At 54.6% G+C, this 24,333-nt stretch overlaps 1 protein-coding gene across 1 annotated transcript in view; it reads left to right on the top strand.

The window, feature by feature from the left end:
* The window catches only part of RET (ret proto-oncogene), a 31,396-nt gene extending 7,972 nt beyond the window's left edge, over nt 1–23,424 (top strand). Inside the window, exons 6-19 of the mRNA XM_023724845.1 lie at nt 1,837–2,095; nt 2,861–2,986; nt 3,422–3,532; nt 3,909–4,031; nt 4,862–5,118; nt 6,638–6,785; nt 8,559–8,666; nt 9,973–10,187; nt 10,282–10,404; nt 12,119–12,189; nt 13,734–13,871; nt 14,882–14,981; nt 19,790–19,877; nt 21,248–23,424. Of these exons, the coding sequence (XP_023580613.1) occupies nt 1,837–2,095; nt 2,861–2,986; nt 3,422–3,532; nt 3,909–4,031; nt 4,862–5,118; nt 6,638–6,785; nt 8,559–8,666; nt 9,973–10,187; nt 10,282–10,404; nt 12,119–12,189; nt 13,734–13,871; nt 14,882–14,981; nt 19,790–19,877; nt 21,248–21,405 (2,025 nt within the window). The 3' untranslated portion in view covers nt 21,406–23,424. The remainder of the gene's footprint in view (nt 1–1,836; nt 2,096–2,860; nt 2,987–3,421; nt 3,533–3,908; nt 4,032–4,861; nt 5,119–6,637; nt 6,786–8,558; nt 8,667–9,972; nt 10,188–10,281; nt 10,405–12,118; nt 12,190–13,733; nt 13,872–14,881; nt 14,982–19,789; nt 19,878–21,247) is intronic.
* The last annotated feature ends 909 nt before the right edge of the window (nt 23,425–24,333 follow it).

Here is a 24,333-nt window from a genome sequence, read left to right on the forward strand (position 1 = left end):
CCTGGGGCTGACGAGGAGAGTGGAGGAGGTCTCCACAGAGGCCTGGACCAGCGGTGGGCGGGGGCCCTGGGGCTGACGAGGAGAGTGGAGGTGGTCTCCACAGAGGGCTGTACTAGGGCTGGGGCATGCAGTGCTGGAGGTGGGTCAGCTGCACCACCCAGAGACTCAGGAGACAGTGGCTGCTCACCCCTTCCCCAGGAGTTGAGTTGTGAAGGAAGGAATGTGACCCCAGGCAGTGCTGAGGAAGTAGAAAGGCCCTGGTTTGTGCCTGGGAAAGTGCCGTGCACCCAGCCACCCATTTTTGTGGTAATGTTGATCGCCAGCTTGCAGGAGCCCAGCCTGGCTCTGCTTCGGGGTGGGCCTCACAGGGCTGAGCGAGGACAGGCTGGGCCAGCTGTAGCCCGGGGACCTCTCCCCTGCCTGGCCTTGGTTCCCACCATGGCGGCCTCACCCCAGAGTGGCACCTCAAGACTCCGGTGCTTGCCAGGCGAGGTCAGCAGTGGTGAGCTCTTCTGCAGTGGCGGTCAGACTCGCAACCCTGGGAAGAAACGCCCAAGTCCCGGGTTCCCCCAGCACAGCGTGGGATAGCAAACCATGCTGGAGGACAAGTCCCACGGCCCAGGGGCGGTGCTCGGGGTGGCCCTGGGAGGACTGGATTCACCAAGGCCCGTGGCCAGAAGAAGCGAGGAGGGACAGTGGGTACGAGGCCACCGTGCCGTGGAGACCCCTGGGGCCACGGGCCATGGGTGGGCCTCTCCCAGGCTTCATCTTGCCCTGTCTGGCTCCAGATTACTACCTGTCAGCACCTGCTTCAGCCCAAAGCCCCTGCCCCACTGCCGCTCAGACACTCCTCAGAGTCCACAATCTGGCCAGGCGCCCACATGGCTGAGCCCCCATGCTCCCCCTCAGCTGCTTGGGGCTTGTCTGGATTTTCCGGTCTCACCTTACCACAGATGACTGCGCCTTATTGTGAGGATGCAGAGCTTGCGGTGGGCCTGGTGGCTGCCCTGGGCTGTCTGGCTCCACTCAGGCTCGTGACCCCCACCCAACCAGCTGGAGAGGCGGGTGCTGGGAGGAGGGAGATCTGTAGCAAGAAGCAGTGGGGGCTTGGGAGGCCCGGAAGGCAGCACTGTGCCGCTCCTCAGACACGCCCAGCCATCCTGCCCTGGGACCTCTGCACTCGCTGTTTCCTCCACCTGGAACCTCTTTACCCAGAATTGGCTTGTTCAGAGCTTTACTCACGTCACCTTCAGAGAGCCCCTTCCCTGATCATCTTGTCTCCAGGACCTTCCACCCATCGCTCCCCACCCTCTGCCTGACAGGGGATATGTTTACTTGTTTATCTGCTGTTGGAGGGGCTGGTTCGTCCCTTGGTTGAGTCCCAGGAGCTCAAGGCCTTGGTCGGCTTCATCCAGCACTAAGCGCATAGCTCCCTGAGCAGGGGCTTGGGTGTGGGAGGTGTGCATTAGCCTCTGCTGTTTGAATGAATGAATGAGGAGAGGGAGGAGTCAACCCCTCTGTGGAGGGCCTGCCTGGGTCCTTTGCTGCCACCAAACCAAACCTCAGCGCCCTGGGTTCCTCTCTGCTCCCCTGGCTCCCAGGACCAGGGTGGGTGGTGCCAGGGCCTGAACGGCAGTCAGCCCAAGGGGCCAGGTACCCTTCTGCATGACTGGCCTGTGTGTTCAGTGGGCAGGGCCAGAAGGATGGCGGTCCTAGGGGAGGTACTGACACCCAGATGAGTTGAGGTGCTGCGCCAGGGGTTGTCTGGGAGTCTCCTGCCCACGGCGAAGCCGCAGCCCACCAGCCCCTGGCTGAGACGCCTGTGCCTCTGCCTAGGTCGGGAAGGTCTGTGTGGAACACTGCCTGGAGTTCAGCGGCATCCTCGTCCAGTATAAACTACAGCCCTCTGGGGCCAACTGCAGTGCCCTGGGGGTGGTCACCTCAGCAGAGGACACCACCGGGACCCTGTTTGTGAATGACCCGGAGGTCCTGCGGCAGTCCGAATGTGCTGAGCTCCGGTACATGGTGGTGGCCACTGAACGGCAGACGCGCAGGCAGGCCCAGGTCCAGCTGCTCGTCATAGTGGAGGGGACGTGTGAGTGCCTGGGAAGTGGGGGGACTGGGCGGGGCTTAAGCCTGGGGTCTAGTGCCGGGGCTCCAGCAGGACAGAGCACAGGTGGGCGTGAAGCAGCCTCACCCTGCAGTCCCCCATGGACCCCCTGGAAACTGCCCCAGTTCAAGTCTGCTCCCCATACACTTAGAGTAGTGCCCACCTCCCAGCCATGTGGGAAGGTTTGCATGGGAAGAGTGTGAAGCAGCTTCCACCCCAAGGACCTGCTTGGAGAAGCCGTCGCTCCCCCACCCCACTGCCGCCCTTGCAGCCTGTACATGTACTGGATTTAGGGTTGCCAGACAAAACCGCGGGCCCTGGTTAAATGAGAATTTAAACGAGATTGTTTTCTGGTATAAGTATATCCATGCAGTGTTTGCGGATGCCGTAGTTTGCCTTGGAAGACGAACTTCCAAGGATGCTGCTTGCATTTTCATTATTCATTCTTTATCTGAAGTCCAGAGTTAACCGCGCGTCCTGTGTGGTGGTTTGCTGAGTCTGGCCCTCTCTCTGGCTCCCTGTCCTCACTCCCCTCTTTGTGACTGTGTGCTGTGACGGGCGGGTGCCACACCCCATCCCTACACGGAGAGCACCCACTCCCGGCCCCGTCAGTGCCCTGTGCCCCGTACCAGCTCTGCTGTCCTGTGCTGAGTCGTGCCTCCTGGCCTGCCGGCCCGGTAGCCCAGCCGGTGCTTGTCTTGCGGGCCGTGCTGGCCATTCTCACGAGACCCTGCTTGTCTACCCTCCCAGATGTGGCCGAGGCGGCCGGCTGCCCCCTGTCCTGCTCGGTCAGCAAGCGGCGCCCTGAGTGCGAGGAGTGTGGTGGCCTGGGCTCCTTGACCGGCAGGTGTGAGTGGAGACAGGGCGACAGCAAAGGTAGGCCCCGTGCAGCTGCGGCCCGGGAGGGGCCCGGAGGCCAGGGGGTGTTTGCAGCTGGGGTCCCCGTGGGCCCGCAGCCTCGTACTGGGCTGTCTCCGCTCTGGTGCTCCCTGGTGCCTTCTCCCCACGTGGTTCACGCCGGGCTCCCTGCACAGACGCAGAGGCTCTTCCACCACCTTGGGCTCCTAGCCATCGGGCCCCCACACCCTTCTTTCCTGGCCCCGGTCCTGGCCGCCTGGCTCCGTGCACTCAGGCACAGCCTGGGGCTGTCTCTGTCCAGGCCTCAGCTGCTCCTCCTTAGCGGGCACGGCTGGTCAGGGAGGCTCCTGACAGGCCACGGGGGGCAGGGAGAGGTGCGTTCCCCAGGGCCCCGCCCAGTAAGCCTGGGAGGAGAGGCTGACATGGCAACACCTGGCTGGCCGTGTGTCGCAGGGATCACCAGGAACTTCTCAACCTGCACCCCCAGCACCAGGACCTGCCCCGATGGCCACTGTGACGCTGTGGAGAGCAAGGACTTACATATTTGTCCCCAGGACTGCCTTCGTAAGAGCCCCTGGGGACACGGCCAAGGTGGGAGGAGGCCACTCCTGTGCTGTGTCTGTGGGTCGAGGGCTTTGTCCCAAGTGTGGGGCCTGGCGCCCGGCCAGCGTGCTCCACACCTTCCAGCACGCTGATTAGGCACAGCCCTCCGGACGGGACATGCTGGCTTCCCCGGTCCACACGTCCCTGCCCAGCCATCCTTCTGCCCCTTCCCTGGGACCCCAGCAAGGCCCTCGATCCCGGCCAGTCTGTGCCCACACCCCCGTGGGAAGCAGCTCCACACACCGCTCTCCCCGGGCCTGGGGTGCTGACATGAGGTCTGAGGGCCCAGGGCTGGCAAGCCGGGGCAGCAGGCTGAGGTGGCTGTCTGAACCCGCAGGGGGCGGCAGCATCGTAGGCGGCCATGAGCCGGGGGAGCGACAAGGAATTAAAGCCGGCTATGGCATCTGCAGCTGCTTCCCTGAGGACAAGAAGTGCTTCTGTGAGCCGGAAGACAGCCAGGGTGAGTGGCGGGCCAGGCCGGGCTGGGGGCTAGGCCGGGCCGGGCAAGGGTCAGGACCCCATGCCGTGCTCCCACATCTCCCTGAGCCCCAGGGAGGACTCACATAGGCAGTACTGAGTCCCCGGTGTGGGAGCTCAGTGAGACTGTGAGACTGGACCTCAGTCTCCCCATCTGTGCAACCAGGGAGTTGGTCCAGGTTGCCCCATAGAGTGCTTTCCAGGCCCAAAGCTCCGTGATGGAGTATGGCCAGTGACGTCACTTCTGTCGAATAGCTCTGTGGGCTGTCCAGCAGGGACCCGTCCCAGCCAGAGCCTCGGAGGCTGCCCCAGGGCTGCAGTGTGGTGGGTGGCAACCATCTGGGGAACCTGACACCCCTTGGCCCCCAGGTCGGGCTGGCTGCACTAATGGGAGTCGTCTGCCCTGAGCCCAGCAACGTTTTCCCGGTGTCTGGGTTGTAATTGCTCGTTCCTAGGTTCTGAGCCCCTTTCTTTTATTTTTCCGTTTTTAATAAAGACAATACCAAAGGTGACTGGAACACAGAGGAAAGCGTTTGCCTCCCTCCCAGCCCTGCAGGGCCTGGGAGGGGGCGTGGCGGGGGCTCTGGGCTGGGGGGCTCCTGTGCCTCCCCTCACGTGAGGCGCACTGGTGGCTCGTGACCGCAGTGAGAGGGTACACGTGGCGCACTCAGCGCCACCAGCGCATTCACTCTATTCTCACTACCTTCACGTCGTCGCGGCGCTCACTGCAGGCAGCCCCAGGAGCGCCCTCGAGCGCCCGGCCGGCTCCTGCGGGTGCCCGGGGCCCCTGGCTCACACGGCCCTTGCCCACAGAGGCGCTGTGTGACGAGCTTTGCCGTACGGTCATCGCGGCGGCCGTCCTCCTCTCCTTTATCGTCTCTGTGCTGCTCTCCTCCTTCTGCATCCACCGCTACCACAAGAACGCCCACAAGCCACCCATCGCCTCGGCCGAGATGACTTTCCGCCGGCCTGCCCAGGCCTTCCCAGTCAGCTACTCCTCGTCGGGCACCCGCCGACCCTCCGTAGACTCCATGGAGAACCAGGTCTCGGTGGATGCCTTCAAGATCCCGGTGAGGCTCCCCCGGGAGAGGCCCGGGTGCTGTGGCTGGGCTGGCCTTTCCTGTGGGCCCGCGGCAGAGGTGGCCTCTGATGTTGGTCCAGGGCTCCCTGCCCTGGGAGCCTGTCCTGTGCAGGGCTCAGCCCGAAGCCCACGGGCAACCGAGCGTCATGAGCCCACGCAGCACCAGCATGAAGAGATGCCTCTCCAAGTTTTAGGGGCACGGAGGCAGTTTGTTGAGGAGACGGGTGCTGGTTTAGAATTGAGGCCAAGCCTGGTGAAGCAGGGAAAGGACTGGGAGTCTTGGGGAGGGTGCCCCAAAGGCTAGGAGGAGGAGGGCTGTAGGATGCCGGGTCCTTAGTGGCCCACAAGGCCCTGAGGAGGTGTTTGGATATTATTCTCCGAGGAGCTGAGGTCCCTGGGGGGTGGGTGCAGAGGAGGGACGTAGCCCACCTGCGTGTCAACAGTCCACTCTGTCAAGCAGAGTGTGGGGTTGAGGCGGCAGTGGGGACGCCATCGTGGGACGCCTGCCCTGTTGCAGGCGAGAGATGGTGACAAGGGCTCGGCCAGGGCTCCCTCAGTGGGCAGGACGCCACCCAGCCCAGAGGCCTCCCGCAACATGGAGGGGGCATGGAGGGCTTCAAAGGCAGCTGAGGCAGTGTAGGCCTGCTGGAAGGAGGAACCTCAGCTTCCGATGCCCCTCTCCTCTGTCAGAGGGCCTGGCTCCATGGGTCAGTGCTGCTCCTCAGAGTCAGGCGGAGGAGGGCATCCGCCAGGGGCCTCCCGGTCTTCCTTGGCCATGCTTCGGTCCTGTGTCGGACGGACCTGCCTTTCGTTTGTCTGAGGAGCTGGAGCTCAGGTTCTGGGGGGAACCAGGGGAAACACTCAGAGGCTAGGGTGTGTGTGCATGTATGTGGTGTGTGCATGTGCGGTATGTGTGCTTGCCCTTGGGCTTGGATAGATGGGAGCTGAGAGGAGGTGCCCCACCCTGTGGGCTCACACTGAGGCCTTGGCCCTGTTTTTCCTGGGCACCGTAGGGCCTGGCTTGGGTGACGCCCCATGCCTTGATGAGGGTCTAGGCCATAGAAGGAGTGCTCAGAGGTGGCGGCCCCTGTGGTCCCCGGGCCTCCTGGTTTGCTCAGGTTGCTCTGTGGCTGTGGGTCTGGCTCATCCTCCTGGCGGTCACTCAGCCCCCACAGCAGGCCTGCCGGATGAGTGCTTGGCTCTGTTATGGAGTCAGGCTGCTCAGGAGGGACTGTGCTCGTTCCATGGGAGCATGGGGCCGACTGCCGAGGAAACTCCCACCTGACAGGGATGACCCTTCTGCAGCACTGCCTTGGGACCGGCTGCAGGTCCCACCATCTACGGATGTGGTGGTCACTGTGTGCTGGCCCGGACGACAGTCAGCTCCCTGGACCTGCGGGCCCATCAACAGGGGGCTGATTTCAGAGATTACCTCCTTCCTGTCCTGTTACCTGAGCTCACCCCTCTCTCCCCTCTGCTCTTCTCCATTCCTTTCGACCTCAATGTAGGAGGACCCAAAGTGGGAGTTTCCACGGAAGAACTTGGTTCTTGGAAAAACTCTGGGAGAAGGTGAATTTGGAAAAGTGGTCAAGGCAACAGCCTTCCGACTCAAAGGCAAAGCGGGCTACACAACCGTGGCTGTGAAGATGCTGAAAGGTGCTTATCATGGTGAGGGTGTGGGTGTGGGTCTCTGATGTGCACACCTGTCCTGGCGAGGGCGTGGGTGTGGGTCTCGGATGTGCACACCTGTCCTGGCGAGGGTGTGGGTGCGGGGCTGTGATGTGCACACCTGTCCTGGCGAGGGCGTGGGTGTGGGTCTCTGGTGTGCACACCGTCCTGGCGAGGGTGTGGGTCTGGGTCTCTGATGTGCACACCTGTCCTGACGAGGGCGTGGGTGCAGGGCTCCCTCACGCACACCTGTCCTGATGAGGGCATGAGTGTGGGGCTCTGATGTACACACCTGTTGCAGGTATGGGTGTGGGGCTCCCTTGTGCACACCTGGGGTGTCATGGCCTGGGCAGCCACTGCGTCTGGGTGAGGGCACGTAGTGAACCCGGTGGGCCCTGCTGCATACCATGGGGCCTCCTGGAGAGTCCCCTGCTGCTCTTGGTAGCCACAGTCTGGGGACAGCCCAGCCAGGTGGGCCAGGTCTCCAGAGAAGCAGGCAGGAAGACTCCTCTCCTCCTTGGAAGGCTCTTCAGTGGTGCTGCTTTACCGCCGACACTGGATGAAGATTTGAGTTGAAAAAATTTAAAAGCCCTTTTGATTTGGGGCCAACAGTCCCCCGGACCCTCTCTGCTGCCTCTCATGCCTCTCAGGTCTGGTAGAGACACCGCCTGTAAGGACGGCCCTCCTCTGGTGCTCAGACAGGTCTGAGCTCCTCATGCTGTAGTCCGGCTCTCCACCGGCATGCCGCCTGCCTGCACATGACATGCAGCGTGGCTGTGAGGCCAGTCAGTGCGATGAGGTGGTCCTGCGCACCGAGCTCCAGTGCAGACAGTCGGGGCTTCCAGACGCTTATCCAGGCCCCCAGGGTGGCCCGAGAACCAGCCCCAAAGGGCCCCCGATCCCAGCTGTCCCCTAGCTTCTTCATGCACAAGTCCACGGGACAGAGATGGCAGCGGGGTGGGACACAGCTGTGGGGAGGCGCGTCCGTGGACCAAGGAGGAGCTGTCAGTCACCAGCCCTGCTCAGGTGTGGTGGGCGCCAGAGTACAGCTGGGCTTGGTGTGGGGTGGACTCACCCGGTGAGGTCTCGACACTTGTCTTCATGAAGCCCCAGACGCACGGAGACTTTCCGGAGTGATTGCATTGTCATCTAAAATCTCTAAGCCAGAACGGCCAGTGTGCCGCTGAACGGTGACCTGCTTCATTTCAGGAGCTCGAATGTCAGCTCCCACACCAGTGAGCTGAAAACAGCGGCTGCACTAAGCGTGTGGCCCAGACACTGTAGGCACAGTGTGGGTATCTCTGCCCCCACCCCGTAGGTGCCTCATCGACCCCCGCGTGGGTGCAGGAGCCCGTGGTAGGGCTGTGCAGGCTCCTCACTCGTTGCTCTTCACCCCCCTCCAGGGCCCATCCCACTGTTCAGCGCTTGGTCAGTGGGTGTTGGGGCTGGTGGGGTTGTGGGGGTCTCTGGGGACTGCTGTCTTCCTAGAGACACTGACAGTTTACACACACACTCCAGCCCTGCCATGCGGAAATCTGCTCCCCAAGCTCTTATTCCCTGGAGGGAGATGGGGCCCTTGGCACCGGCCCCCAGGGGTAGGGGGAGCCAAAGCAGCTGGATCCTTGGGGGGCCTCTGTGTGGACTTGGTACAACACCTGTGACAGAAACAGCTAGGAGTCTGTCCCCAGCCCCGGGCAGTGGTGGACCGGACTCCAGAGGGGTCCATGTGAAGCCTACCCTGTGTGTGCTGCTGTGTTTCAGAGAATGCCTCCCCAAGCGAGCTGCGGGACCTACTGTCAGAGTTCAACCTCCTGAAGCAGGTCAACCACCCCCACGTCATCAAGCTGCATGGGGCCTGCAGCCAGGACGGTACGCAGCCAGGGGCCCCTGGGACCCCCACTCTCCCTCTTCCTCCTTCCCTGCCTCACGTCCACATCATCCTAGCTCTGCTCCCTGCATGGGCTTGCTTCCTCCCGCGTCACTGGGTGAGCGCCTTCTCCTCCTCCAAGAGGCGGCTCCTGCAGGTGGCCGTTCTGTGTTACCGCAGGTTTGCATGAGAGGGCGTGGAGGGCTGCGCTCCGGGCTCATTCTGTGAGGCTGTGTCCCAGGCCAGGTGTCCGCAGCAGGGGAGCTCAGGAGTGGTCGGTGCTCCCTAAGCACCCACTGTGTCCTGGGCCTGCTGTGATGTCCAAGTGACCCTCCCACACCCAGGCCCCAGCCCTGCATGGCAGGGCCTTGTCACTGTCCTCAGATAAGGACGCAGGAGTCAGAGGTCATGTTAACCAGCCTGGTCTGCTAGCTGTCCAGACCTGCTCTGCTGTCCCCAGGATCACAAGAGAGAGAGGGCTGCAGGATGCTGGTCAGGGCTCTGGGCTGGCCTAGGGCAGGATGGAGCCCAAGAGCTGGCGAGAGCAGAGGACCTGGTGTTGGAGGTGCAGGAGCAGGCTGTGTGCAGGCGGGGGCCCGGGCTGAGCAGGCCCTGGGCTGGTCCTTCAAGTCTGCAGGGCCCGTGCAGGTCTAGCACCCATAACCCTCCTCCCCTGGCCGTCACCGCCTGGACTGTGGCTCCTCTTCCAGCAAGGGCGGGGTGCCTCACGGGCAGCGCTGACCACAAACGGGCCCCTTCCTTGGGACACCCTAGGAGAAGGTGAGCACACTGCCCAGGGCAGCAATGCTGGCCCCTCAGTCCAAGGCAGAGTGAGAGTGATTTAAGAATCCACCGCACGGCAACACGTTTGGTTTTTTTTGGTGACTCACATCCCTGGGTGGGCAGATGGTTAAGTGCTCTGCTATTAACCAAAAGGTTGGCAGTTCAAATCCACCCGAAGGTACCTTGGAAGAAAGGCCTGGTGATCTACTTCCAAAAGGTCACAGCCAATGAAAACCCCGTGGAGCTTTGTTCTGCTCAGACGCACGTAGGGTTGCCGACAACAACTGGTTTGTGTGTGTGTCTCACATCTTTGTGCCTTTGTGGTGCCTCAGGCTGCTGGCTGCACAAGACAGGGCCGTGCCCGTCTGCGACTTTCTCACAGGGAGGCAGAGCCTGCCCGTGGCCCCACAGCATCCCCTCCCCTGTGCTCCCAGAGCCACTTCACCCAGAGCTGGCCCACCCTCCCCCCGAGCACCCAGGGCCCCGCTGGAGCCAGCCTCCCTCCATCCTTCTCTCCTGCCCCAGGACCGCTCTTCCTCATTGTGGAGTACGCCAAGTACGGCTCCTTGCGGGGCTTCCTCCGGGAGAGTCGCAAGGTGGGGCCCAGTTACGTGGGCAGCGGTGGCAGCCGCAGCTCCAGCTACCTGGACAACCCAGACGAGAGGGCCCTCACCATGGGCGACCTCATCTCCTTTGCCTGGCAGATCTCCCGGGGGATGCAGTACCTGGCTGAGATGAAGGTGCGTGCCACCACGGGGGCCAGCTGCCCGCCCACTCCCGCCCGCCTTGTGCCAGGTCCTGGCTGAGGGGACCCTGTGGCTCTCTTCCTCGTAGCTCGTCCATCGTGACCTGGCAGCCAGGAATGTTCTGGTAGCCGAGGGGAGGAAGATGAAGATTTCTGATTTTGGCCTGTCCCGAGATGTTTATGAAGAGGATTCCTATGTCAAGAGGAGCAAGGTACACAGTCCCTGGTGCTGGCTGGCGGCTCCTGGTAGGGCCAGATGGCGTCAACTGCTCCCCCGGGGCGGGGGCCACACCCAAGACCTCTGGAACAGTGTGTCAAGCAGAGTTTGAAAATACTAAACCGCCTTTAGCCCTCATGCCGCATCCTTCCACGACCTTTCCTGACCCGAGACGCAATCCAGGACAAAGGGCAGGGGTGCCCACGCACTGTTGCTGTGAGAGGCCTCCTGCCAGCGACGGGGCTGCCCTGCCTGGGGACCGCAGGCCCCCGCTTTTCCTGTGTTCAGTTACTGCACTTCTGAAAGGCACACACCTCTTGCCCGCAGGGGTTCCTCCTGCTTCTGCTGGGCAGAGTCACCGCTTCCTGTCTGTGCGATCTAACTTTTTGCAAACCGGAGGGGAAGTGAAATAAACTGGGGATGGCAGTCATTCTCTGCAGGAAGTAATGAGCTGTCTTGCAGGTGGCTCTCTGGGGTGGGTGCGGAAGGGGCCTGGGAAGCCTCTGGAGACAGGTCCAGAGGAGCCGTGAGCGCAGAGCTCATAGGGGCTCACATGACGTCTGCAATAGGTGGTTGGCGGCCCTTTGGGAACCCCTGTGACTCTCCAATGTTCCCTGACCCCCTGGGCCTTGTCGCTCATCTCTGCCCCCACTGCAGTGTCACTGTGAGGACAGGGCCGAGCAGGACCAGCTCGTGCAGTCTTCCGAGCAGACCCTTACACAGGCAAGCTGATTTGCCCAAAAAATAAACATGACTTTGCAGGATTCATCTGTGCTCTAAGGGGCAGGAGAAGTTTTTCTTCGTTGCTACAAGTTGTGAGGACAGTATTTCATGTCTTCTGGGGTTTCTGTTGTATTGCCGAACTCAGAGCCGCTGAAGGGGAAGTGAAGGGGGCCCCTGCCCTGGCCCCCACGTGGGGAGGGTGTGGGAAAGGTTTCCTGTTGACACCCATCCTTGGGGGCCCTCTGTGTCACGGGATGGAGATTGCCCAGCTGCTGTGGCTCTGCACAGAGCTTGGAGCGACGGACAAATCCGACAAAACATTCTAAGTGAAAGAAAGCACAGTAATGTTGTCCTGCAATCGTGTGTGTGCATACTGATTTGCATCTTAAGACATGTTGCAAAGCTATTTTCAAGTTGTGTCGGGAAGGCCTTCTGAGGGCCAACCTAGCAGCTCTGAATGCTAGGGGATAAAGCAGGCGGGAAAGCTAGCCTCAGGACACACAGCAGGGCTCCTCCCATGGCTTCTGGGCAGAGCCTCTGGGGACAGTTTGTATCAGAAGTCTCCAGGATAGAGACAAAGGAGGTAGAGTTCCAAGCACACTTGCCCCCAGAGTCGTCTAGGGGCCATCTGGCTGGACAGGTGAGTTTGGCTGTGGTGGGAAGCACGGCCCTGTAGCACTTGTGTTCAGCTCTCCAGGGCCAGCGTGGAGGCCCCGCCCTTGGCGGCCTCCTAGCAGAGGGGTGGCTCCTGAGGCTCCCCCTGCTGCCTGCGAGCCGTCTCACACCCTCCCCACCCCCAGCCCCCTGACACCTCAGGGAGGCCGCTACGGTTCTACGCTCTAGTGTGTTCTGGGCGCCAGGAATCAGCATCCCCAAGCCAGGTGCGCTCACTCACTGTTGCAGTCATCTGCCCTCCACTCCCCAGTAGCTCTGGAACATCTGGTCAGAGCAGCCTGAATGGGTTTTTTTTACCTCTCTCTGTTTAGGGTCGGATCCCGGTCAAATGGATGGCAATTGAGTCACTTTTTGATCATATCTACACCACCCAAAGTGACGTGTAAGTGTGGACGTGGCTCCCCAGGGGAGGTCAACAGAGGTACAGCACACACAGAGGGGGGCTGAGTATGTGTTTGCACGCGCGTGTGTGAGGGCATGTGCGTCTGCAGCTTGGCTCTGGGGCAGGTCCGGCCTGGGACCCTTTGGCTCACGGCCACCATTCCATGGGCCCCCAAGCCAAGGGAGATACGTTCAGCGCGTGGCCAGGGTCCAGACTGTGGTGGAGCGTGGGAACAAGGAGCAGGGGGTCTCAGATCCGTCCTTCCCCTCTCCTCCCCACGCTGCTCTGGGCATCTTAGTGACCCTTCAAACAACCCGCTGCCATTGAGTCACCGACTCCTAGCAACCCTACAGGGCAGAGTGGAACTGTCCCATAGGGTTTCCAGGGAGTGGCTGGTGGATTCGAACGGCTGACTTTTCGGTTAGCAGCAGAGCTCTTAACCATGCACCACCAAGGGCTCCCAACCAAACCCTTCCTCTCAGGGACCCTGAGCGTGGGGCATGACTGTTCCCAGCCTGCCTTGAGGGCAGTGGGCTCCAGAGACAGCCTATGTGGAGGTCGATGGGCCATCATGCCCGAAACCACTTGAAGGCTGGAACCAGAACTTGGTTTTCAAGGTTAAGGACCTGAAATTTTTCAGAATTACCACCGACTTGTTTCTGAAGTGCTCTGCGGTCCACAAACATGCGTATCTTGAATAATGTGGGCTGTGAGAGACAGTTGTCATGTAATTTAAGCAGCTGCTTTCTGATTACAGAAGTGATGTACATGTTGGCTGTAGGAGAATCGGAAAATGCAGAGAAAGGCATAGAAGGAGACTAAGAATCCCTCGAACCACATCACGTTTCAGGGTGACTGCTGGTGCTGAAAGGCACCGTCTTCCCTGCGGTGTGAGCTCGGTGCCGAAAGGCACCGTCTTCCCTGTGGTGTGAGCTCGTTCACGCAGGCTGTTTCGTGACAGGATTTTGTTCTCACTTAACAGTACATTTTCCCTCAGAGTCAAATATTTTCTATAACACTGCTTTTTATTTTCTTCTAAGAATTGATGAAAAATCTCAGACATACAGAATAGGTGAAAGGGTTGTACAGGGGACCCCCTTAGCCGTTCCCCTGGATGCCACATGTGACCCTTGACTGCTGTTACTTTACCACACTTTGCCCATCTCTCCGTCCGTGCTGACATGCGACTTGCTCACATTAGGTGTCCGCAATGCCTTTGCTCTGAGCTGTGCCCCTTGTGGGTGTCAAGGCGGTGCCCAGGGAGTCTGGGCGTGGGCGGAGGCCTCCAGAACGTGCCGCCTGGGCGTCACAGGAGTGGGGGCTGAGCAGGAGGCCTTTTTCTCCAGCTCCCTTCTCATCCACCCACGCTTCTGAACCCAGGCTGAGCTCCCTGAGCGCTTCTGCCTTTGGGGGACCAGTTGGTGGGGCGCTGACCGCTGCTGTCCTTGCTCGGGGTCAGACAGGGAGGTGGATGGAATGGCGTCCGGCCAACAGAGAGCCCGTGGACCCGGGCACAGCCACTCACTCTGCTGTACTCTCCGCAGGTGGTCCTTTGGTGTCCTGCTGTGGGAAATTGTGACCCTGGGGGGGAACCCCTACCCAGGGATCCCCCCAGAGCGGCTCTTTAACCTTCTGAAGACAGGCTACCGGATGGAGAGGCCGGACAACTGCAGCGAGGAGATGTGAGCAGAGCTTGCTTTGGTCCAGCCTCAGGGATGCTGAGCTTGGGAGAAGACACGCACTCATGCGGTCCATGCCCCAGGCAGCCCTGGGGGTGGGGGAAGGTGGGGGATGGTCTCAGGGCAGAGTCTTATGGGGAAGAAGTAAGAGGATGCTGAGGAGGACCCAGCCCTGCTCAGGATGCACCGGAGGAGGGGGACAGGGGCCTGGGGGTAAGGCAGCGGGAGGGACTCAAGGTGCGACCCTGACCTTCGGGCAGGGTGTGTCGGGGAGGGCAGGTGGTGCAGAACGGCCCATGTGGTACACGTTGGGTCGTGTCTGGGCTGAGGCGCAAGGGCCGGCAGGGCTCTGATGGCTGAGCTCAGGAGCCTGGGCTCTGGCCCGAGAGTGAGAGGCTACACGGGGTGATTCCATCACACTGTTCTCGGGCCCAGGTTGAGAGGAGGTTAGGAAGGGCCATTCAGAGGCCAAGAAGCATGGGCCCCTTCATTCCATAAGCTGCCACGCTGGGCTCGGGGAGCAGCGTGAAGCACCACAGAGACAGAGGCCAGATGGCCCATCACACATCCATGCGGCAGCCCTGGAGGCCCAGTGGGCCTTGCCGGGAAGCCGACAAGGAAGGTTCGAATCATGCAAAACGCAGGTGTGATTTGCAAGAAGTTTTTTTTTTTTTTTTTTTTTTTTTTGTATTTTTGTTTGTTTCCAAACCTAAAACCCCTCAGTTGGTTCGTCCTTCGTAAGAGTTGTAGGGACTGATGTTTCCACCTCACCTACCATAGTGGGCATACATTTGACCAGCTGCTGACAGCATCTTTGAAAGGGAAGTAAAACAGAGCCCTCTCAGAGGGAGGGACGCGTGCAGTATGCTGGGACCCGCCCTCAGAGCCTGGCCTGGTGCCTACCCAGCAGAGCTCAGAGGGAGATGCTGGCAGTGCAGAAACAGCTTAGGGACCATGGCTTGGGGCCATAGCCAGGTGGGCCTTGCTTAACCCTCTGTCTGCTCTCCCCTCAGGTACAGTCTGATGCTGCAGTGCTGGAAGCAGGAACCAGACAAGAGGCCGGTGTTTGCCGACATAAGCAAAGATCTGGAGAAGATGATGGTTAAGAGCAGAGTGAGTTCCTGAGCTGACCCCCAGGAGCCGGCCTCTGTGGGCTGAACGTGGCATCACCCTAGGGCGTGGGGGGCAGTGGGTTTGGGCAGACAGAGTTCCCAGCGCTGAGGCAGAGCTAGTGCGGAGGCTTCCCACCGCTCCTGCGCAGGGAGCTGGCATGTTGTTCCCTAAGGGCAGGCAGCAGAGTGAACCCTACTCCAGGAAAACTCCACCAGTAGATGTGAGAGGAAACAGTCCACAGCCATGTAAAATTGTTTTCAGTAACAGGACATGAGAAAGTAGAGTTGAAGCAGGCATCATAAATTCGTGAGCGGCTAGGCTGGGTGGGAGTGATTAGGGAGTGGTGGAAACTGTGGCACACAGTAGTGAAAGTCCCTTTTCAAGGGCATCTTTAGCCACATGGGGCCTATGGGAATGTGAGCCCCAGGATGTCAGATCTTCTGAATTTTAAGAGATGTTTATGTTAAGTCTTCCAGTTTTTAATGTTAGCAACTCATTAAAATTTTGAAAAGCCCAGTGTGAGCTAAACAAAACCTATCTGGGACCACGTTCGGCCTGTATACCTCTAGTTCATAGCCCTGTGGATAAATGAGGAAGTGAATAAATTTTTGAATAGTATTTATTGAGCAACGGTCATGTACCATATCGTGTATCCTGTCTTAGACTCTGGGGCAACGAGTAAACAAGACAGGCTCGACTTGTGTTGTCTCCATAGAGGCCTTGTCTTAACAGTGACATACTGACTAAACGTTGTCATTTCTTCAGACACAAGAAGCAAGATGCATGATCCAGGCCTTGTAATGAAATTTAACTGAGTAGATTTCTCGAGCAAAACCCATGAATGCAGGGTTACCCTAAACAAAAATAACAGCCAACGCTAAGAGATCCGGCCTTCCCAGAACATTGCTGAGAAGGAGCCAGCACAATGCTAAGACCGTTCTCTGCAGGTTGAACCAGGGCCTTGTGAGTTGCTGTTGTTAGGTGCCGTCAAGTCAGTTCCCACTCATAGCGATCTTATGTACAACAGAATGAAACACTGCCCAGTTCTGAGCCATCCTCACAATTGTCGCTGTGTTTGAGCCCATTGTTGCAGCAATTCACCCTGTCAGTCCATCTTGTTGAGGGTCTTCCTCTTTTTTGCTAACTCTCTACTTTACCAAGCATGATGTCCTTCTCCAGAGACTGGTCCCTGCTGGTAACATGTCCAAAGTACCTGAAACAAAGTCTCACTGTCCTCACTTCTAAGGAGCATTCTGGCTGTACTTCTTCCAAGACAAATTTGTTCGTTCTTCTGACAGTCCATGGCATATTCAATATTCTTCATCAACATCATAATTCAAAGGCATCAATTCTTCTCCAGTTTTCCTTATTCATTATCCAGCTTTCACATGTATATGAGGCAATTGAGAATACCCTGGCTAGGGTCAGGCACACCTTAGCCCGCAAAGTGACATCTTTGCCTTTTAACACTTTAAAGAGGTCTTTTGCAGCAGATTTGCCCAGTGCAGTACGTCCCTTGATTTCTTGACTGCTGCTTCCATGGGTGTTGATTGTGGATCCAAGTAAAATGAAATCCTTGACAACTTCAATATCTTCTCCGTTTATCATGATGTTGCTTATCTGTCCAGTTGTGAGGATTTTTGTTTTCTTTATGTTGAGATGTAATCCATACTGAAGGCTGTATGTAGCCTTTGCTCTTCATCAGTAAGTGCTTCAAATCCTCTTTGCTTTCAGCAAGCAAAGGTTGCATCATCTGCATATCACAGGTTGTTAATGAGTCTTTCTCCAATCCTGATGCTGAATTCTTCATATAGTCCAGCTTCTGGAGTTATTTGCTCAGCATGCAGATTGAATAAGTATGGTGAAAGGATACAACCCTGCCACACACCTTTCCTGGTTTTAAACCACATAGTATCCCCTTGTTCTGTTCAAACAACTGCCTCTTGGTCTACCTACAGGTTCCTCATGAGCACAATTAAGTGTTCTGAAATTCCCATTCTTTGCAATGTTATCCATAATTTGTTATGATCCACATAGTCGGATGCTTTTGCATAGTCAGTAAAACATAGGTAAACATCTTTCCGGTATTCTCTGCTTTCAGCCAGGATCCATCTGACATCAGCAATGATATCCTCTTCTGAATAGGGCTTGAATTTCTGGCAGTTCCCCATCAATGTACTGCTGCAACCATTTTTGAATTATCTTCAAAATTTTACTTGTGTATGATATTAATGATATTGTTTGATAATTTACACATTCTGTTGGATCACTTTTCTTTGGAATGGGCACATATGGATCTCTTCCAGTTGGTTGGCCTGGTAGCTGCCTTCCAAATTTCTTGGCGTAGATGAGTAAGCACTTGCATCTGTTTGTTGAAACATCTCAGTTGGTATTCCATCAATTCTTGGAGCCTTGTTTTTCACCAGGGCCTTTAGTGCAGCTTGGACTTCTTCCTTAAATACCATTCGTTCTTTCTTGATCATATGCTACTTCCTGAAATGGTTGAATTTCAACCAATTCTTTTTGGTATAGTGACTCTGCGTATTCCTTCCATCTTCTTTTGATGCTTCCTGTGTCGTTCAATATTTTGCCTGTAGAATCTTTCAATATTGCAACTCGAGGCTTAAATTTTTTCTTCAGTTCTTTCAGCTTGAGAAATGCCAAAAGTGGTCTTCCCTTTTGGTTTTCTAACTCGAAGTCTTTGCACATGTCATTGTAATACTTTACTTTGTCTTCTGGAGCCACCCTTTGAAATCTGCTGTTCAGCTCTTTTACTTCATCATTTTTTCCATTCGCTTTAGCTACTCTACATTCAAGGGCAAGTTTCAGTCTTTTTTGACATCCATTTTGGTCTTTTTTTTTCTTTCCTGTCTTTTTAATGACCTTTGGCCTTCATGTATGATGTCCTTGATCTGCAGTCATTAGTGCTCAATGCATCAACTCTATTTTTGAGATGGTCTCTAAATTCAGGTGGGATATACTCAAGGTCATACTTTGGCTCTCATGGACTTGTTTTAATTTTCTTCAGCTTCAACTTTAACTTGCATATGAGCAATTGATGGTCTCTACCCCAGTTGGTTCCAGGCCTTTTTCTGACTGATGATATCGAGCTTTTCCGTCATCTCTTTCCACAGATACAGTCGATTTGATTCTTGTATATTCCATCTGGTGAGGTCCACGTGTGTAGTCGCCATTTATGTTGTTGAAAAAAGGTATTTGCAATGAAGAAGGTGTTGGTCTTGCAAAATTCTGTCATGCGATCTCCAGCATCACTTCTATCACCAAAGCCATATTTTCCAACTACCAGGCTTTCTTCTGTTTTCTAACTTTTGCATTCCAATCACCAGTAATTATCTATGCATCTTAACTGCAGTTTGATCAATTTCAGACTGCAGAAGTTGGTAAAAATCTTCAGTTTCCTTATCTTTGGCATTAGTGGTTGGTGCGTAGATTTGAATAATAGTCATATTAACTGGTTTTCCTTGTAAGCATATGGATATTATCCTATCACTGACAGTAATGTGCTGCAAGACAACCCATTGAAACTCATTGCCATCGAGTTGATGCTGACTCATAGTGACCTTATAGAACAGAGTGGAACTGCCCCCTAGGGTTTCCAAGGAGCGATTGGTAGATTTGAACTGCCAACCTTTTGGGTAGCAGCCGTAACTGTTAACCACTGCGCCACCAGGGCGCCATACTTCAGGATAGATCTTGAAATGTTCTCTTTGATGATGATTGTGGCGCCATTCCTCTTCAATTGGTCCTTCCAGGCATCGTAGACCATATGATCGTCCAATTCAAAATGGCTAATACCTGTCCATTTCAGCTCATTAACACCTAGGGCATCGATCTTCATGCATTCCATTTCATTTTTGATGACATCCAGTTTTGCTAGATTCATACGCCTTACATTCCATGTTCCGATTATTAATGCATATTTGCAGCTATTTCCTCTCATTTTGAGTCATGTGAATTGCAACATATGTGAATCCATGTGCTTGGAAACCAGAGCCTGTCACTATGCCAGGTGTAAGACTGGCATCACTGACTTCACTAAGCTTCCTAGGTGCCGCCACGGTGTTCTAGACGGCAGGGTCTTGGAGGAAAGCTGAAGTGTCCCACAGATCTGGGGGTGCTGGCCAGGTACTTCTTGCCAAGCCATGTTTCAGCCTGAGCTGTAGGAGGCAGCGAGCTCCCTGGAGCCTGCGAGTTTCTTTAAATAGTGAGTTACCAGTTGTTGATGGAGACAGGGCACACTGAGCATGGGGCCAGCCTGGCTGGGCCCCCTCACCCGTTGTTTTTTGGGGGTCCTCACAGTGAATGGAGTCCTGGGTGGCACAGACAGTTAACATGGTTGGCTGCTAACTGAAAGACTGGCAGTTTGAGTCCGCCCAGAGGCGCCTCAGAAGAAAGACCTGGTGGTCTACTTCCGAAAAATCAGCAATTGAAAACCCTATGGAGCACAGTGCTACTCTGCCATACATGGGGGTGCCGTGAGCTGGAATCGACTCGACATCAGCTGGTTTGGTTTTCTGGCTTTGGCCAGTGAAGGGGTACACTGCTGCCCTGGGGAGGTGCCTTTCTGGTGGAAGAGACAGAGTAGAGAGACATGCAGGGTGAGTAATAAGGACTGGGGGCAGGGCACAGTGGTGGGGCACGGGGCTGGCAGGGCCTCGCTGGCGCAGGCTTTGTCTCAGGGGACCCTGGAAGGTGGCCAGGCAGGGAGGGGAGGAGGACCCCTACCCCAGGGACAGCTCCAAGAATGGTCCAGGGCAGCTGCAGTGACCGGTGCCCCCTCTTCACAGGACTACTTGGATCTTGCTGCATCCACCCCGTCTGACGCCCTACTCTATGATGACGGCCTGTCGGAAGAGGAGACGCCCCTCGTGGACTGTAATAATGCTCCCCTCCCTCGAACCCTCCCTTCCACATGGATTGAAAACAAACTCTATGGTAGAATTTCACATGCATTTACTAGATTCTAGCACCACAAACCCTGATTTGTTTTCCCTCTGCACTCTCCTTATACTCTGCGATGCTTTCTGAGAGTGTTTCTGGTCCGAATGAAGCCAAAGTCCACTCTGAAGCCTTTTTATTTGTAAATGTTTGACTTTGCATCAAGTTTATATTTAGGCATTTTGCAAGTATGTTTTTTAAAAAGGATGTGAAAATAAGTGTAAATACCACAACACCCAGAAACTTAAGATGCTCAAGGAGAGAGAGACCAGGGCAGAACTCTCAGGGGATATTGAAAAAATGATGGCTGAATCACTTCTGGGTGGCTGTTAAGTGCACACACTTCTAATTTAACTGCTTCGATAAACTGGCCAGATTTGGGGAGGCATTTATTTACAAAGGAAGCAACCACCGCCACCTGGCCTGCCCCGAGGGCATGGCGCGCTGGGCCAGGTGAGCAGCAGCCTGGCCTGGCCTCATGCCCACTGCGGGGCAGTGAGCGGGGTCTCGGGAGGACAGACGCACGCTGCCGTTTTCACATCCTTTGAATCACCCACTGTCATGACAGTTGCCGTCTGTGAAATCAGTGCTGACAGCTGGAGCAAATGCTTTTTAAGGAGCGTAGTCTGTGGTGTTGTGGTCTTGAGATGGACAGTAAATACGGTTCTTGCCAAAACTCCTCCTTTTGTCTTCGATTACATATTTGAATTTTTTTCTATTTTCATGATCAGTTGTTTTAAGGTCTTGGAGTTTAAAGTTTTTCAGCAGAGACTGTTCCTTTCTGCATGCCTCCTGAATCAATGATTACTTGCTGGCTGTGGGTCTAGTGCTATTTGTCTAACCATGCTGCGGGCTCGCCTGCATGCGCCCTCGATTGGGAAGGTCCTCTCCACCGTGGCAGACTTCAACAACAGATGCGCAGGCTCCTTTAAGTTACGGGATTTTTTCGATAGTGCAGAAGCTTCCTGTTGCGGTCACCCACTTAGTACAGCAGTGTGCTGAAACTTGACACTGCCTTAGAAACGGAAGTAAATAATTCAACAAAAAGATAACAGATCTGAGCGTTTGAAGCCCTTAAAGTCAAATTGGTAGTTCCTGTGCAGTTTACATTTGTACTAAGAGAGCACTTGTTATTTCCCCTAAATATAACAGTGTTTTGGAAACCTGGAACGCAATCATTAATGTCATTGGCACAGAAACCAGAAGTTTGGTTTGGACATCAAATGGAGTTTTGCCAAGGCCTTACTGTCTGCACAGTGGAGTTGTGGTTCTTCAGTGCAGAACAAATTATCTGTTTTCATTTTTAGGCATGTCAGCCCCGAACTGGCCTGAAGAGAGTCCTGTACCACTCACAAGATTCGATGGCAGTAACACTGTGTTCCCAAGATATGCAAACGATAGTGTATATGCTAACTGGATGGGTTCACCCTCAGCGGCAAAATTAATGGACAAGCTTGATAGCTGACGTTCCCTTGTGAAAGGGGATGGACTCATAAGGGGAAGCGACATGCCAGGAACGCAGAGGCCACTGGCTCCTTCTTTGTGCGGTTCACGCTGGTTAAGCCAACGTTCATTTCCCAGGTGGCAAACTCGTTTTTAGTAGTTTGTTTTAACTGCTTTCCAAAGTGGCTTTACTTATGAGAGCTGGTGGTTTTCCCTCCTGGGAAACATATCCAACTGGATAAGAGTTCCAAGTCAAGTGTTTATTTATTCTTTCTTATTCAGTACCCCGCAGAGTCCAGGGTTGGTATGTGTTTATCAGTAGAGACCACACACTTCACGCTTACAACTGTTTGGGTTTGTCCCTTGTCTAAAAATATGTACCTGAACTGTTTGATTTTTCTGGTTGCCACCAAACCAGGAAACAAGATTTAACCATGAAGCACACTCACAAAAAGACAGCAGGAAAAAACGGGCCCAAATGACCTGCACTCGTTTCAGACTCAGAACCAGCGAGGTCTTAATGGTGATGTAACAGCCGTGCCAGGACTGAGAGAGTGAGGGGAACCTCGGGGCAGGCCTCGGCCCAGCGTTTGATCTCCTGAAGGTGATCTTTTAAAATCATGTCACCTTTTCTTAGGAAGACGTTTGATTTTGATCATGTTTAAAATGATTCATAGATTTAGCACAATGGAGAGATGTGATACCGTATTTGCTATTTAGACAGGCCGATGTGAGGAGGGAGGGCTCACAAGATACCGTTGTCCCCATTACACCTCTGCAGCACCCTTCCATATTCAGCACAGGACGGCATGGAGGAAGTGGGCGTGTGAGTAGAGTGGCCTCCGGTCTGAGAGCCGCTGACGGCAGAGATCTCGCCACCGTCGGCCCCATCCTCATCAGGGTTCCGCTCACTGTCCGCCAGCCTCCAAAAGCAGTGGCACATCCTGTACCTTAGGATGTAAGGTGGGGCCTGTGCTCAGTTTAATTTGTATCTCTTCAGCTTCCTTTTAAAAGGGACGGTTCAGCTAGTTATGTTAGAAGTAGCATTAACAGTGACCAAGGATTGCTACACCTGTGATCACAATTCTGATGTGGAAAAGACAATGTTTTGGCTCTTACAGAGCTTATATGGAAAGGCATACGTATTAGCTCTTCCTGTGTTTGTAATTCACTGCTGCTATAGCCAGAGGTTTTTGTTTCTTAGATTCTGACCATGACCTTATGCTTCTTGTTACTCTTCAGGGTTTGCTAGTGGTCACACACACTCCAAACGCTCCTTCAGTCTTGTGGGGTGGCTTTCAGGAAGTCCCAGGAGCCCTGCATTTGTCACCACACAGCCTGCTCCTCTCTGTCACTTTGCAGGAAGGATTAAGATACCAAAACACTGCCTGGTCCTACATTTAAAGCACTGTGATAGGACTTAAAATACTTTTATTGAAATACTGTATTTTATAGACATTTCACAAAAGCAGGAAGGCTTGGATGACTGTGATGGAGACTCGTGTGTGTGTGTGCATGCACACATGGCCAGAGAGGTGGAAAATACTTACTGGGGATGTGACGTGGCTTTAGTTTCGGCCACTTTTCAAATACACTGTGATAGTTCTTTTACAAATATCTACAATTATAGTAAACTTTTGGTTTTCAGATGCATTTAATGATAGTCTCGTTAAATGCAGAAATAACGATAAGCTCTCTGAAATTATTTGAAATGCCTACTAAGTGAGTGTGAACTGCTGCAGCAGGTTTGCTGGTGATGTGGGGACCCCATGTCCACGTGGCTGACCCAGTGATGGGGAGTTAGCCCTCGACTAATAATCTAGTTGTCTATTTCTGAGTTGTAAACATATTTATTAGTCCTATCAGGCAGACTTTTCATAGACATATATGCAGAAGTTATATAAGTATTACTGAGTATTAAGTAGCAATCTGTCAGTTATCAAAATTTGTAAAACCTATCTGTGGAAGGTAATTTGTTTTTGTAATCAAGGTGACTAAGAAAAAAATTTCAAATATGTAAATAAAATCATGTATCATGAAATGTGTAAACTTATTTTCTCTTCTTAAACTTTCTAGTTGGAAACATCAGGTTTCAGATTTTGAAGTTTCAATACAAAAATTAAAATATCACAAGAGAATCTATCGGTAACCACTGGGGAATTAATAGGGATAGAAGGGCGAGAAGGCTCTTGGTGATATTACTGACTTGTCTTAAAAACTATGTGCGTGAAAATGCACATTTATAGTAACTTAAAAACTCAGTTAATCCTGTCGTTCAAGGGATTCCTTCCTTCAGGTTCCCCTTCCCTCTAATAGAGCAACCTCCCAGGTCGGGTTCAGGTATTCACAGTTCCCTAATAATTTGCTTGCTGTTTATTTCTTGAAGATGGAGTTGGACAGTTGTGGAGGAGAGAATGTAACATGCATAGTCATGAGTGAAGGTCCATTAGAAGACAGAAGAAAAATTTTGCCCTGAACCCCTGTGAAGCTTACAGTGCTAAGTGCAAATGTGTTATGTCTTCCTATTCAGTTGTGTGGGAATTCTGTGACGTCCTCAGATACCTTGAGAAGGAGCAGGTGGGTCAGTGGTGAACACGAACTGTTACCAACATAACCTGATTGGGGATGGCATTGTGCATTGCCTGCGTGAGGGCCTGTGTCATCTTGTGGGCGTGCACATGGCGTGTGTACACGTGCACGTGTACACAAACGCAGACAGCTCCCCTGCTGGCTGCCACGCACCTGTGATGCCTCACCCCCTGGCCTGTGTGCCAGATCTGCCATCGGCTTTCTCTTTCTAACCAGACTGCAGGAGCAGGAAATAAGTGGAATTCCTAGGGTCAGATATTTTCTCCAGGCTTCACCTCCATATGTTTAGAAACCCATGCTGCTTTTGTGAACAGTAACAGGGCAAACAAATAATTTTTGGCTGCTTTTCTTTCTCAACTGC

This window comes from Trichechus manatus, unplaced genomic scaffold, assembly GCF_000243295.1.
Source record: "Trichechus manatus latirostris isolate Lorelei unplaced genomic scaffold, TriManLat1.0 scaffold00265, whole genome shotgun sequence".
Lineage (NCBI taxonomy): Eukaryota > Metazoa > Chordata > Mammalia > Sirenia > Trichechidae > Trichechus > Trichechus manatus.